Genomic DNA, 15,032 nt, shown 5'->3' with positions numbered 1-15,032 from the left:
TTTAAGCTCCATTCTCTTGTGAAATTATATTGTGTTACTCTCTGTTCGTGTGAATGACTTTTTAATTCAAAATAAGCCTATCAATAAAAACAAAAAACTACAAATATCAAAAATAATATATTTTTTTAATTTTTTATAAACAGCTTTTGCGCCCAACTACCAATTACTCTGCAGCTGCTCAATTTATGTTAAAGCTTTTGACCAGGCGTTTAGTTAAGCTTACAACCTTTGTTATCGCGCCGCGTCGCTGCTAACTGAGTTTAGGTTGTTGTCTTGGCTGCACGGTTTCAGTGCTACAGTGCGGGCGAAAATAAAGTGCCGATTGAGCGCTTAGTGCAAGTGGCTCTGAATAGTTGTTGGAATACCATTAATATATATGTATATATGACTATTAATGTCCAAAATATTGGTTACACTGTATATATATCTAAACCATGAAATTGTTCGATTATATTTTACTATAGATGCGTGCGTTACATGAAGTTTAAATAGGCCTTAAATCTAAATATAGAAAAATGTAACAAGAATTAATTTAAGCTTTGTCGTTGTGTTTGTTTTTGAGTGCTTAGAATAGTGTCTCTCTCATGGGCTTGTGAACTGGAACGCTGCGTTCGCCTTCGCTGGCGGAGCTCGAGCTGTCCGCGGCGGCAGCAGCGCTAAAATTTCCGCTAACCCGACGAGTGGATGAGTTCTTTCGCTTCCTGCGCATGCCGCGCTCCAGATCGATCTCGGCGGCGGATGTGGAGACATTTGAACGAGTGTCGTCATCAGGCAACGAGGCGATATCTGGCACAGCAATCTCCTGGAAATCACTGGCTATGGTTGACGTGGACGCGGCCTTTTTATGGCCGCTGCTATAGTAATCCTCGACAGCTGGATCGAGCTGGACAGCAGCCGGCAGATTATGCTCCATCGTGTACACCTGTGCGCTCACCTGTAAGTTAGTTGGCACCTTGGGCTTGCGTTTGGCAAAGGGACTGCCTGGCTTGCTGCCCATACTGTCGTATTCGGGATCGGTGAGGAACTCTACACTGTCGGCCATAATATTGACACGCTTAAAGGGCGGTATCTCGGCTATCTTTGGCTTTCTCTTCGTATACGGACTGTTCTCGTAGCTCTGGAAATTGCCAATTTGCTCGGCGCTCTGCAAGTTTTGTCGCTTCAGATGAGCAGCCGGAAAACGTGACTCCTCGATGCTCAAGCGACGACTACCCGACTGCGTATTGTATTCCATATAACCTGTGCGTCGATGTGGCTGATACTGTGCCGTTCTCTCTTTGTCACGATTGGAAAGCATTTCTACGCTACGGAATCTTTGACGCGTGTCCAGCTGCAGTTCCTCCTCGCCGGCCGAGTTGTCGCCGTCTGCTTGAGTCTGGCTACGACGCAGCTGCTTGCGATTGCGCTCCGCAGCGGACAGATCCAGCATGGACTTAGCTGGACGCTCCAGCTTGGGCATACGCAATGCATCCTCATAGGAGGGCAATAAGCTAATCTCCTGCTGCTGCTGCAATGTGGCTGAAGATTCCTCGCGCAGCATCCGTTCGTTAATATCACGTCTATAGAGTTTGGGAGAAGAGATAAAGCATATTTGAGGATTACGGTATTCGCTTTATATTTTGAGATTATGCAGATATGAAAAATATGTGTTTTGGCAGTAGAATATTTTAAATTAGTTTAAAAAGTAAACAATATTTTTTTAAGAAAATATGAACAATAAAAAAATAATAAATAATAAATAATAAATAATAATATAATAATAAAAATAAAAATAAAAAAAAAAAAAAAAAAAAAAAATAATAAAAAAAAAAAAAAAAAAAAAATAAAAATAAAAATAAAAAAAAAAAAAAAAAAAAAATAAATAAAAATAATAAATAATAAATAATAAATAATAAATAATAAATAATAAATAATAAATAATAAATAATAAATAATAAATAATAAATAATAAATAATAAATAATAAATAATAAATAATAAATAATAAATAATAAATAATAAATAATAAATAATAAATAATAAATAATAAATAATAAATAATAAATAATAAATAATAATAATAAATAAATAATAAATAATAAATAATAAATAATAAATAATAAATAATAAATATTATAATAAATATTATAATAAATATAATAATAAATAATAAATAATAATAAAAAATAGCACCAGCTTTTTATATATTAATTTAACAATGCTGGGAAACTCTTAACTGAATTGCACTCTTGATCTGTTCCTTGATCTGTTCCTCGCTGAATGATACAATATATTATTAATGAAATTTCTTTAACAAATTAAGTTTGCTAGAATTTGTTAAAAAAAATTTATTAAATGGAAATTTGTATGTTAAAACAAAGGGAAAACCGTTCAAACAGTAACTTTTTTCCATCTACTAAGCAGTATGTGAAATAACACAAAATGTTTGGTCTTTTGATCAATAATTACCACCACCGGTGCTATTATTTCTTTCGGCTTACGCTCTTTGAGTTAATAGTTCTGAGTTCAGAATCATAGTTACCAACAGTAAAAACTTACATGCGTTGCAGCTCTTCTTGGTTAGAATTATATTCTCTGCGATTCTGTCGTTGCTTATGCTTACGCATCATCTTCTGAAAGCAGCCAAACATCAGAGCCAGCAAACCCAGGCCTAGAATGCAGAGCATGATGGTCGACCAGACCTTCTCGCCGCTGCTGTTGCGCGCACTCACTGTCCAGTCGGAGAGGCAGGCATAATCCCACAGCTGACCATAGTAGCTGGCCGGCGAGGCACAGCGCAAATTATGACGGTCCTTGAGCTAGAGAAGAGTAGTCTTTATATGCTATACAGTTATAACTGAGTGGTTGCTGGACTTACCTTGGCCGGCTTCATTGTTAGATAGTCATAGAACTCGATGAACAAGGGATTCTGGCATTCGCATATCCAGGGATTATCGCCCAGCCAGATTTGATCGAGGAATTTGTTCCCACGAAAATGGCCAGGTGGAATGGGATTGATCAAACGATTGCCATTCAAATGCAAATCTGCAAGCTCGGGAAAGCCACTGAAACTGTTGTTTCTAATCGTTGATAGCCTGAGAAGGAGGGGGAAATGAGTTAAGTTTGAACTCGCGCTAAAATGACAACACATGAAGATGAATAAAATGAAGGAAAACAAGTTAAGCAGAGGAAAATAATACATATCACATTGGCAGGATCAAAAACGGAAAATGAGTCGATTACGATTGAAAATGAAAAAGTTATCGATCACTTTAAAGAATTCATGATAAGAGAGTGTGACTCAAGACGAATATCAATACGGTTGCACTTCAAGGTTCTGAGGTAGACTGAGGTACCGAAGGAGGTACCGAAGGAGGTACTAAAGGAGGTACCGAAGGAGGTACCGAGGCAAGTACTGAAAGAAGTAAGAAGAAGGTGCAGAACGGGGTAACGAAACACGCACAAAACGAAGTACCAAAACAGGTACAGAACGAGGTACTAAAGGATGTAAAGAAAGAGTACTGAAGGAGATATCGCAGTAGGGCCTTAAGGAAATACTGAAGGAGGTACCGAGGCAAGTACTGAAAGAAGTAAGAAGAAGGTGCAGAACGAGATACCGAAACACGTACAAAACGAAGTACCGAAACAGGTACAGAACGAGGTACTGAAGGACGTACAGAATGAGGCACTGAAGGAGATAGGGCCACAAGGAAGTACTGAAGGAGGTGCCGAGGCAAGTACTGAAAGGAGTAAGAAGAAGATGCAGAACGAGGTACCGAAACACGTACAAAACGAAGTACCAAAACAGGTACAGAACGAGGTACTAAAGGATGTACAGAATGAGTACTGAAGGAGATATCGCAGTAGGGCCTTAAGGAAATACTGAAGGAGGTACCGAGGCAAGTACTGAAAGAAATAAGAAGAAGGTGCAGAACGAGGTACCGAAACGCATACTTAACGAAGTACCGAAACAGGTACAAAACGAGGTACTAAAGGATGTACAGAATGAGTACTGAAGGAGATATCTAAGTAGGGCCTCAAGGAAGTACTGAAGGAGGTACTGAACCAACTCACAGTAGATACAAAGTGGAGTCAACTTAGCTTCAAAAAGCGAGCAACGAAAGAAAGGCATCTACTTTATAAGACCATATAGCTATACCACCGTTAAACTCACCTGCAGTTGGCTAGATTCAGATGTTGCAGCGTTTCCGAGCGCATCAAACTGGGAAAATTGCTAATCAGATTATTGGACAAGTCCAAGCGTTGTATAGCCGATAAGCCAGTTAGCGCCGTGCTCTCAACGATGCTGATTTCACACCAGCTGAGGTCAATGACACGCACCGAGTTGGACACTATTTTCGTTAGCTTCTGTATAATATTACGACTTAGATTGAGCTCCAAGAGCACATCATTGTCACTGATGAGATTGCGCTCCAGATGCGCAATCTCATTGTAGGCCAAATTCAAGTGCTTAAGCCGCTTCAATGGATTGAACGCTGCATTGCCTATAAAGCGCAGCACATTTCTGGATAGATCAATCAGTTCCAAGAACGTATTGTTGTCAAATGTATACTGATCCACCGAGCGCAGGAGATTGCCACGCAGACGCACCTCCACGAGCACGGGCAGGCCACTCAAGTCGATTTGGTCCAGATTGCAATAGGAAACATCCAAGTTGCGCAGCTCCAAGCCGACAATTAGATCCTCTTCCCAGCCAAATTGGAGCGCAGTATTGTGCGACAAATTGAGCACTTCCAAGTTGTGTAAGGCCTCAATGAACATGGGGCTAAGACGTTGCACGCTGCAGTTGCTCAGGTTCAGATCGAGTAGACTTCTCGACGGCAAGCGTGTTAGCTGCCCCAATTGGTTGTTGGCCAGGGAAAGGCGTTGCAGATTGGGCAGCTGATTGATCAGTACATCGCCGCCCACAATGCTAATCTGTGCCGCGGACAGGTCCAGTTCATTGAGCGATTGGCTATTGAGCTGCTCGCTAGCAACGTCGCCTCCAAAGTTGCCCAAACTGTTTCCGCTGAGGCTCAGTTTCTTCAAACTGGGCGCATACTTGAAGGCCTCGTTGGGATTGATGTGCGACCAATCGACAATTGAATTGCTGGCCAGCAGCAGAGTGCGTAGGGAGGTGAAGCCTATCAGCGCCTCAGCCTCCAGATTAGCTATGCGATTGCCCGACAAATCCAGATACAGCAACGAGTCCATGTCGGCATATTGTCGTGGGAACTCTGTAAAGTTGTTGAAGGAGAGATCCAAATGCTCCACGGGCACATTAAAGAACTTCGGATAGCTGGTCAAGCCGCGTCGCGAGCAATTCGCATAGAGACTATCGATTATCCAACGGCATTTGCAGGCAATGGGACAGTCGACAGCAGCAGCGCTGCTAAAGAGTCCCACCAAGTAGATCGCTAGCACCAGCAGTTGCATCTTGTCGTTGAAAATACCTGAAAATGTGCGAAAGCAGGTAAATTTTTATTTGTCAGCTGTCGACCCACAGCTCTGACTAGCTGTAGAGCCCAATTGATAGAACGTTTATTGCGCATGCATTTTATTTCACGCTTATCAGCAAACTGTGCGAGTTATTAAAATGGACAACTGGTGGGGCATATACCCTGTAAAGAGCTATATATATATATCTAGCTCTACAGTTTTTCATGAATCATTTATTTCGTAGAGTTCAAATACGTTGAGAACGGACAGGCGAGTGGCTATATATTTCCTATGTATGTTTTGAGCTCAGGTATTTCTTGAATCTTGCCAATCAAAAAGTTAAGCCATTTCTGTAATGGCAACTATTTTTATTTATTATTATATTTTATTTTTTATTATATTATATGTATTTATTTTATTTTATTATTATATTATATTTGATTTATTATTATTATTTATACACAGATTTAATTTAAAATTAAAAGTTGTTAGAAAAAAAAACTAAACTTTCTCACTTGACAGTTCTTTGCACACAAAGACTGGAACAGGAACAGCAAGACGCAAAAGTTGTCGTTAGCGAAGTCTGTTGAAAGGCTCTTGAAATAGCTAAATAAAAACAAGTAAGAAAGCTCTAGTCGGGGTGCCCGACTAGGAGATACCCTGATCCCAGTCCTTTGAGTTTTGTAATATTTTCCGTAGTTTGTATCGAGTATTAAAAAAAAAAAAGAAAAAAAATAAAAATCGACTTTGCGAGACCCGGATTCGAACCCGGATTATTTGCGCAACGTGCACAAACACTACAAACACCGCCACTTCATAACTAAAAATAAAACAATAAAAAACATTTCATCTCCACTGGACTCGAACCCGGACCAAGCTGCATGCGAGCGGCGCCTCTACCAACGCAGCCGCTGTCCTTCTTATTCGATCTGCTGCAAATTTGAACATAAGTAGCAGCTAATATTCAGCTTTAATTCAATCGCAATTTCAATTCTTGGAATAGAAAAGAATTCACGCATTTGAATGTATGTGTGCACACGCATAGGAAAAATGCGTGCGCGTGGCGCTGCTGACATGTGCTTTTGCAAATTGGCCAAACGTTTTGTTTAATAACTTCTGTTTTACTTAATGGATTTTAATGAAATTTTCAGCATATGATCTACATATCCTATTGGCTTGGTTGAGATGCAAACGCCTTCACATAATGGCCCTAGTTCCAACTTAACTTAAATTCTAAGAATTTGGGGGAATTTGGAGCCGGTATCCAAAATCCAACAAAAATCAAAATTGCATAAAATATACATAAGACTAAATACAAAATTTGGAGGCTCTAGCTCTTAAGACGTTCGAGATATAATTTATTTACTGCATTTCAATAATGTTTTTATTCGATAACAATTAAATGCGAATAGTTATCGAATATTTGAAATAAACTTGACCTGCGCGTGCTATACACGGACCTACAAAAAAAATTTCAAGTCTCTAGCTCTTATAGATGCTGAGATCCACGCGTTCACACATACGGACAGACGGACAGACGGACAGACGGACAGACGGACAGACGGACAGACGGACAGACAGACAGACGGACAGGGCTCAATCGACTCGGCTTGTCGTCCTGATCAAGAATATATATACTTTATGGGGTCTGCCACGCCTCCTTCTGCCTGTTACATACATTTGCACAAAACCATTATACCCTGATTTCCCATTTTTAATGGGATCAGGGTATAAATAGTTCCCATTTAAATACTGAATGAATATTGAACTCTAAATTGCAAATAGAATTTCTTTTTAAAATTTTCCAAGTCACAAGCTGATGACCTTGAACTTTCATCTAAGGCTATCTTATTACATATCCAATATTCGATTTATAAAGCTTGTATCTAATGTTATATGGACTTTCAAGGCAAGCCTCTTATCTGTTACATGCGTAAGCTTTAACCTAATCCACCCGCTCTGCCTTAAATACAGGGCAGACGCTAAAGCAAATCACGGAAAGCAAATCATTTTGTATCTTCATTTAGCTAAGAATCAGAATACTTAAATGCAATTGGGAACTGCGTCGCATTAATAATAATAACATTAATAAAGACTTTTTGGCATATGACGTCACATTTTATTAACCTGCTACGAAATGTTAGGTCGAAATGCTCCAACGGCGCGGCTTATCTTATCGGAGCTTGGTGGTAAGGGTTAGCTTTTTTTTCTAAATGTGGAGCAAGCCAAACACAAAACTCACGCACAAGCGACAAATGCAACTTTTCGTAATGAATTGAGAAAACTTTTGTTATTTTGAAACACTTCATGTGTTGGTGTCCTTTGCGGATTGGATGTCTACATTTCGAATCACATGCGAGGCTTATATATATATATAATTTTCTTTTTTGTCTATATGCAAGCTCTAGTAATTCTCATTTAATACTGAGCGAATGAAAAATCTTACTCACCTGTTGCAACGACACCAGCAACCGTTTCCCACTGATAAGATAAGCTGAGCGATAAGAGTGAACAGTGTTAGACAACTACGACAGCGTCTTGTTGTCTGTGTTGTTAACTGCTCAAACATCGTAGCAGAAAAAAATACCAAAGAAACTGTTTATTTTAAAAGTGGGTCAAGTTGATGGATGGGTCGGTCGGGCAGAATGGTAATCAACTGACATATACTATATAATCAATTGAATGTGTTTTGTGGAATTAAAAGTTCATAATAATTTATTGCATTTTAATAAGACTGTATTATATTTTTATTATATATAAATATATTTATTGAATTTCAAGTTGTTTACTGAACTATAAACATATTTTGAAGGAACAGCTCTTGGGCTGAAAACTTTTATATTAAATAACAAATACGCAAGGGGAGGTATTCCTTCATACATGGAGGTATTCCTTCCTTCCTATATGGACTACCTGCATAAGGAAAAAATACTTCTAGCTCTCGCAGGACTACATTCTTGCAGGAAGCAATGCCGACATAGGTGCATTTCATTGTATATATGGTTTCATATTCTCTTCTACAAGGAGCTAATCCTTCCTATATATTAATATCAAATAAAATTGTATTTTGCCTTTCAGCATTTAGCCTTTAGTCTTTAAATTTTTGATGAAGCGAAGCTTTCATAACAGCAATATAATAATTCAAGCATAAATCTTTACAATACACAGAAGAAGAAGTTGGTGAAAAAAAGCAAAATAAATAAGAAATAAGAAAGCTTAAGCGAATGTCGCCGTTTAACGTTGACTTCACTTGGCATGTGATGAAGTGCAACTGCAAATTACGCCAAATGTTTCGCGCTCTGTGTGTGTGTGTGTGTGTGTGTGGGAGTGGGTGTCAGGAACTACTCTCAGCGACCAACCGACCGACAGACCGACTGATAGGGCATTAAAATTACCCTCACTCAGCGGATGTGGCTGTGGCTGTGGCTGTTGCCACCAAACACGGACTGCAAAACGTTGCCAGACACCTCTTCTAACCGGATTTATTGTAATGAAGCGTGCGCAAAACAGAAACGACGCTTGCTCAACGCTCAGACAGAGCGATAAAAGATGCACTGCCAAATAAAAATCCGGACAAACAACAACAGCAGCGACAACAAGCAAAACTGACGTGTTGACAGCAACATATTTGTGCTGCAAAGGGCAAAGGAGGACGGAGGAGGGGGAGGAGGAGAAGGTGCTGAGGCAATGTCAGCAGCAAATAAAAAAAAACTAAGGTGACAACGAAAGAGCTGAATATGAGTGAGGCGCAAGTCTTGTATGCCCTATAAAAACTTAAAAAAAAAAATATTTATAATGTAATCTGAGATATATTATATATAAATATATATATATATATATATATATATATATATATATATATATATATATATATATATATATATATATATATATATATATTTTTTTTTTTTTTTTTTTTTTTGTAAAGTAATCTATAATGTAATCATATATGAAAGATGAATGCATATTATATTATTATATATATTGTATATAAAATAAAATTTACAGAACAATAACTTTTCTATTGAGTTTTTCATATAACAAAACTAATTAATTAATTCAGAGCGAATTTTTTGTTAAAAAGATACAGCTTGACAAACTTTTGAGCGGAACTGTATACAGTATAAAATAAATTATATACGTATGTATAAGAATACTATTATTCAGAATAAGTAATTTTTAATTTTTTTTTATTTTTTATTTTATGTGTTATTTTTATTTATTTGTTAATTGCTGTTTGTTTTGCAATCTGTTTTATACTAGACAATAAGCAAATTTGTTAACAATAATATTACGGATGGCTTGGGCTCCAATGAGATCAATCCATTTATTTACCTACTTAACATATTTATCTATTTCTGTGGGGCAGGTCTAGGACATGAAATCTTTTGAGTCGCCTGTGGTTGCTTGATACAAGTATGTAATATATTCTCAAAAATATATTTTATATATTCTTAATTTTCTCAATGAGAATCTGAAGCAGATTTGTGAGCTATTCTAGCCTATGTTGGAGATTCTATATTGTTAATTCAGTTTTGTTTCGATAAAACATACAGTTATGATATCTTGCTTCCTTTTAGAACTTTAGAAAATAAAATGTGAAAATATCAAGAATCTAAGCAGAGTCTGGCTAAATATTGCAAATAATTTTTAATTTGAAGAAAAATATGATTTTTACCTCTCTCTCTCTTTATATCTTTATACCTCTTTTATATGTCTTTTTCTCTCAAAGTGAGGGAGAGCTCTTTCTATATCTCTTTGCTTGCTTTCCGTTGACTCTGTGCCTAGCTGCCTCTATCTCTCTTCTGTATATCTCTCGAGTCAAAATCTTTCCCTTTTTCACAAACTTAATCATAAAGTTAACATAACTTTTTGGGTTACCTTTCCAATTAGTTAGTGTATAGAAAAAAGTGAGAATAATTTTTTGAAAGCGACGCCAACATTAACAAATACAATAAATAAGTTGAGGCAATGCTTTTACGGCCAAGTCAGAGCGAGCTATGGAAGATGTCGAAGTTGAATGCAGAAGTCAGCATAACGCCGCAGCTGGAGCTGATAAGACGCGCTGACAGGATGTAGCCAGGCAGTATAAACCCCTGCTCCTGCTTCTGCTGCTGCTGCTGCTGCTGCTGCTGCTCAAGCTGCTTCCTTTTAAACTATTGAGTGCGGTCTGTCAGGCTCGTCAAGCGACAAATTCGGTTGCCCGGACAGCGTCGCTCGCGGATAACTGCACAGATAATGACAAACAGAGAGAGAGGGAGATGTATATATATATATAGAGAGAGAGAGAGAGAGGGAGATAGAGCCATGTCTTTGCCGTTTTAATGAAGCTCAGTTTGCGTGCGGGCTTGGCGTGGCCCTAGCCAGTCGCCGGGATAATTAGCGGCTCGGGCCATGCAAAGCCGGCATTGTCCTTGGCCGAACGTTGGGAATTCGCACAGTTGGAATCACAAGTTAATGCCGCGCTCAAGTCCTGACTTGGTCCTTTTGTGCGTGTGCTTTTGTTAATGGATTGATTTTCAAATTTCTTCACTCATCTAATCTGGTTGACTCTGCACCCCGCCCACTTCACGTCGTCTTTTATGGGCAATTTCGCGCTGCTTTTTAATAAGAAAAGAAGTGCTTTTTATTTATTTTTCGGTTTTTTCCCCACTCTTTTTATTGCGTCACTTACTTAGCGAAAGTCCTTGTGGGCGCTGTCCTGAAAACTCTGTCCATGCAGCGAGTCAAAGTGCAGCCGAAAAAAAGTTTTTCCTGAATGACAGCTGCGTTGGTCAGAGATAAGCGCACGCCATACACCCACTCCTTGTCGACCGCCCGCAGCTGTGACAGCGGTTGTGATAAAGCAAAAATTGTCAAGTGCCGCCCCCCACCCACCTCTGGCGACTTCTGTCCAGGTGTGACTCTGCTTGAGCGGAAGTTAACTGTGGCATTGCCTGCGCTGACTGCCTGTCCAGAGCTGCTCTTGATAGCTTAGCACGCTCAAAAGTTGTTAAGCATCTCCCACACACACACACACACACCACACACACAGAGGCTGTGACACACTCACTCGCTGCGTCTCCTGCCGATGCCATAAAGATAAGTTTTGAGACCACATTATGAAGCCTCTAATCGCTGCGCCATGCCAATCGTCATCAGAATTTTGAATGCTCTAAATTTTTTTTATGCGTCGCCTCCACAAATTATGGTTTTTATTGTTATGCCTGTGTTGGGGCGGCTGTGTGTGTGTGGGCGTGGCAAAAACAATTTACTTCTATCTGCTCGACGATACGTCACAAAAGCATAAAAAACGATAAACTTGGCTGTGGTCCATATTCTGTTCTACATTTGCCATTTGCCATTTGCATATCCTGTTTCGGAGGTCCTTAAAGACGCCGCCTCCGCTTTAATTAGAGAGTGGCAGTGGCAGTGGCAGCGGCAGAGTTTAATTTGCGGCAGACATGCTTGCTGCAAACGAAAGCAGCTTAACACAAATATCTTAAATAGCAATAAATTTCGATTTTTGTACACTTTATGAATTATAAGCTTAAGCAGCGCACACACCAAATGCGAGAAGGGGTTCCTTTGACTTTGTGTGTGTGCACCTTAAGCATTTTCAACGTGCCAGCGCCAAAGTTTCAGCTACCCTCAGCCCTGGCCCCGCCCACTCCACTCACTGACAGCCTGGCAAAGATTTAGACAAAGACGCCAGCCATTTACTGTTATTCGCACTGATAGCAAAGAGTAGCCAACCCAGCCCTCTAGCTGCCCCTGCCCCCACTGCTGCCACACAGCTACCGCTACACCCGCCTCTAGCTGAATTGGGGGCAACGCACAGCGTCTTATGCCGAGTGGCATTTTAACATTTTTAAGACGCGACTTGCCTCCGCCTTCATCTCTCGCTCCCCTCCCCGGTGCCTGGCTTCACGGCTTGTGCCGCAAGCCTTTCCAGCCGGAATCTCAGTTACGACGAGGCGCAGCGCCATAAATCAATTCGTATTAGTTTTATGAAATGTGTACCTGCGGCGTGCAATGTCACACACACACACACACCAGCAGAGGCACACACACACACCAGCAGAGGCACACACACAGGCACCAGCAGGCAGCTACAATGTTTATGGATAACATTTTATGATGAGGCGGCTAGGTTTTTAAGCTAATTAATTCAAAATAAATGTTTATATACAAAATTGTATATTTAGGCAAATATTAAATTAGTCTACATTATAAATATAACTTAAATATAATAAATTTTTAAAAATTTAATTATTTTCCTGCTTTAAATTGCAGTTTGATGGCCAGGAATGGGAAAGCAAGTGAAATAGTTAGCAATAAGCGATGCGCTCTATAGATGAGTGTGATCAAAAAAGTCAAAAGACATTTAGATCAATTGTAAAAGAAAAAAGATGTATAAAGTTAATGAGTCCCTTAGACTAAGTTCAAAGAAACAGTTCTCAACCAAAATCATTTCTTTACTATAAAACCAAAGGCTAAACAAAAGATTTTTAAAAAATATTCAAAATGCATTTGGCGCAAAGAAATACTAAATTGTTAAGAGTTACAATCTATTTAGGCCAAAAAGAAATATATTTTCTTTAAATTCATCTTTATTGGAAGTGAAAATTAAAAATGCAATTTATTTTTCTTTTTTAGCTTTTAATAATGCAAGCTCATATAATATAGAAAATTATTTTCTAGTGGAAAATTAGTTTTGATTCTTGTTTAATAAGCTGCTAGGCCAAGGTATGGCAAAGCTGTCTAAGAAAGATGTGTTAATATTATATTATATCATAATTATATATATAATATATATTTGAATATATATTTTAAATTAGTTTAATTAAACTGTCTCCTTTGAATTCCTCATATTGTGACTGGTTTGGCTCTAATTCCTAATTTGATTGTACAGGTTCTACACTTTTATAAATATAATCAAAAAAAGTTTAATTAACTGTAAAATATAATTTAAAAATTTAAGAATATTTACAAATTATTTAAAACATTTTTTCTTTGATGAATAATAAATATATTTATATTTTTTTAGTAGGGGTCTGGCAGGGATTAGACCTCTTGCAAGTAGGCTTCGGTGTCGTTGCAATCTATATATATATTTATATTCTATACATACATATAATACAATTTCCAATTGACTGTAACAAAATCAATTATATTGATTCAATTGAACCACCAAAATCACTTAGTCCTTACCTCTACTGACTCTAATAACTTCAGCTTAGGCAGCCCCAGATTTCAGTTGAATCAAGATCTAAGCCAAAAACTGATTAGTTGAGATATCTCTCAGCAGACAGAATTCGCACTATACAAACTCTGTCATCTCCGCGCGCTTCACAATTAGTCTTCAATCTAAACAATGTTTCATTATCACGATTTCCCGACACGCATAAACATTTGCAATGTTATTTGGTAGGCGATTTAATAAGCAAATCTTTTATTTTGTGTGTGGCGTCTTCAACGTCTTGAACGGCATCAGCAGAAAAAGGCTGGGCATAGGCGTTGCCAATTAAGCGCGTTCAGGCCAAGGACTTGGCATAATTCATTGTCCTTGAGCCGTGTCCTTACAAACACAGAGAGATGGAGAGGCCTAAAATACGCATGCATATTCATTGCATACCTCAAGGCTGAGTCAAAGTCATTTTTCTCTCGCTTCTTTTCGCAGTGCGTCGAGCGAGAATTTGCATAAATCTTTATTTCTTGGTTGATTCCGAGTCCGTGCATATATTTAATGGAACTTTTTGAATTATCGCCTGACAATGGGATTATCATTTTTACATTGCGGACCGCACGGCAGGACACGGCCGCAAACGGACAAAGGATGCGCGCACCTCGAAAGCGTTTAGCTAAGCCAAAAATGCGCCGACAACTCCCCTGGGGGCAATTCACAGTCATCGTAATTATCATCGTAAATTATGCGAGAAAAAACTTTATGAAAATGAATTGAGATCGCGCTAGGCAAATGAAATGTGAATTTACAATTGATTTAAATAGTCGCAGCCAGGCAGCTAAAGGCGCATACTAAATCAAAGCAAGTTTCAATCTATGAAAAGTTTCGGTGCGGGGTATGGGGAGCAGTTACTCCTTCCTTGGCACATTTTTTGGGCAATAATCTGCTGCGCCGAGTGTCATAAATAATAATTAAACAACTCGCGTTGTTAAGTCTTTTTATTACGATCCCAAGACAAACGACAGTTGACAGCGGGGGCGTGCGCAAGGATAAGATGCCGGCTGCAGCGGCATCGCACTCCTCTGCCAGGGCAAGGCTTAGTAGCTGGTAGCATGTGCGAGCTTTTGGACCATCCACCATGCCCTCGGGCTTATATAAGCAGACGCACAGTTTTCCACGCTAGGAAAATGCTTTTCCCATACATTGTCTGGCACATGAGCCAGCCGAAAGGGAGCTGCAGACGTCGTCCAGGCCAGGTGCCTGGCCCCACTTCATGTCGGATGCTAAGACGTAATTAAGAAAATAAATAATAATCGCTCGATGCACAACAACTACCAAACATGTGTGCGTGTGTGTGTGTGTGTCAGCTGGCGCCTTTGACTTAAGCCCACGTTGTCATACACTTAAGAAAATATCTTAACTGGAACAGCAAAAAGGACCACGCAGGA

The 15,032-nt window shown here is 39.0% G+C and overlaps 1 protein-coding gene across 3 annotated transcripts; it reads right to left on the bottom strand.

Moving 5' to 3' along the window:
• Positions 1-447: 447 nt before the first annotated feature.
• On the bottom strand, positions 448-7,781 carry LOC111600898. 3 transcript variants are annotated; one of them, XM_023317237.2, is made up of 5 exons: positions 7,660-7,781; positions 4,153-5,431; positions 2,857-3,073; positions 2,538-2,797; positions 448-1,559 (listed from the first exon to the last, which is right to left on the bottom strand). In XM_023317237.2, exons 1-5 carry the CDS (start codon positions 7,724-7,726, stop codon positions 566-568), a joined length of 2,817 nt encoding a protein of 938 aa, XP_023173005.2. In that variant the 5' UTR covers positions 7,727-7,781; the 3' UTR covers positions 448-565. The 3 variants fall into 3 exon arrangements, with proteins under 3 accessions (XP_023173005.2, XP_023173006.2, XP_023173007.2); XM_023317238.2 differs by having other exon boundaries at positions 7,545-7,740; XM_023317239.2 differs by lacking the exon at positions 7,660-7,781 and adding an exon at positions 5,933-5,948.
• Positions 7,782-15,032: the final 7,251 nt, after the last annotated feature.

This window comes from Drosophila hydei, unplaced genomic scaffold (assembly GCF_003285905.1).
Source record: "Drosophila hydei strain 15085-1641.00,03,60 unplaced genomic scaffold, DhydRS2 tig00008127-arrow-arrow-pilon, whole genome shotgun sequence".
NCBI classification, from domain to species: domain Eukaryota; kingdom Metazoa; phylum Arthropoda; class Insecta; order Diptera; family Drosophilidae; genus Drosophila; species Drosophila hydei.
Note: the sequence above shows the minus strand (reverse complement) of the source record. Positions and strands in the feature narration are given on the sequence as shown.

Excerpts from the sequence above, each read along its gene's own strand:
- LOC111600898 (XM_023317237.2), bottom strand. The coding sequence starts at position 7,726 with ATGAAGTGTTTCAAAATAACAAAAGTTTTCTCAATTCATTACGAAAAG. Across the intron at positions 5,432-7,659 it reads GTTGCATTTGTCGCTTGTGC|GTATTTTCAACGACAAGATG; the intron begins GTGAGTTTTGTG and ends GCACATTTTCAG. Across the intron at positions 2,798-2,856 it reads TAACAATGAAGCCGGCCAAG|CTCAAGGACCGTCATAATTT; the intron begins GTAAGTCCAGCA and ends ACTCTTCTCTAG.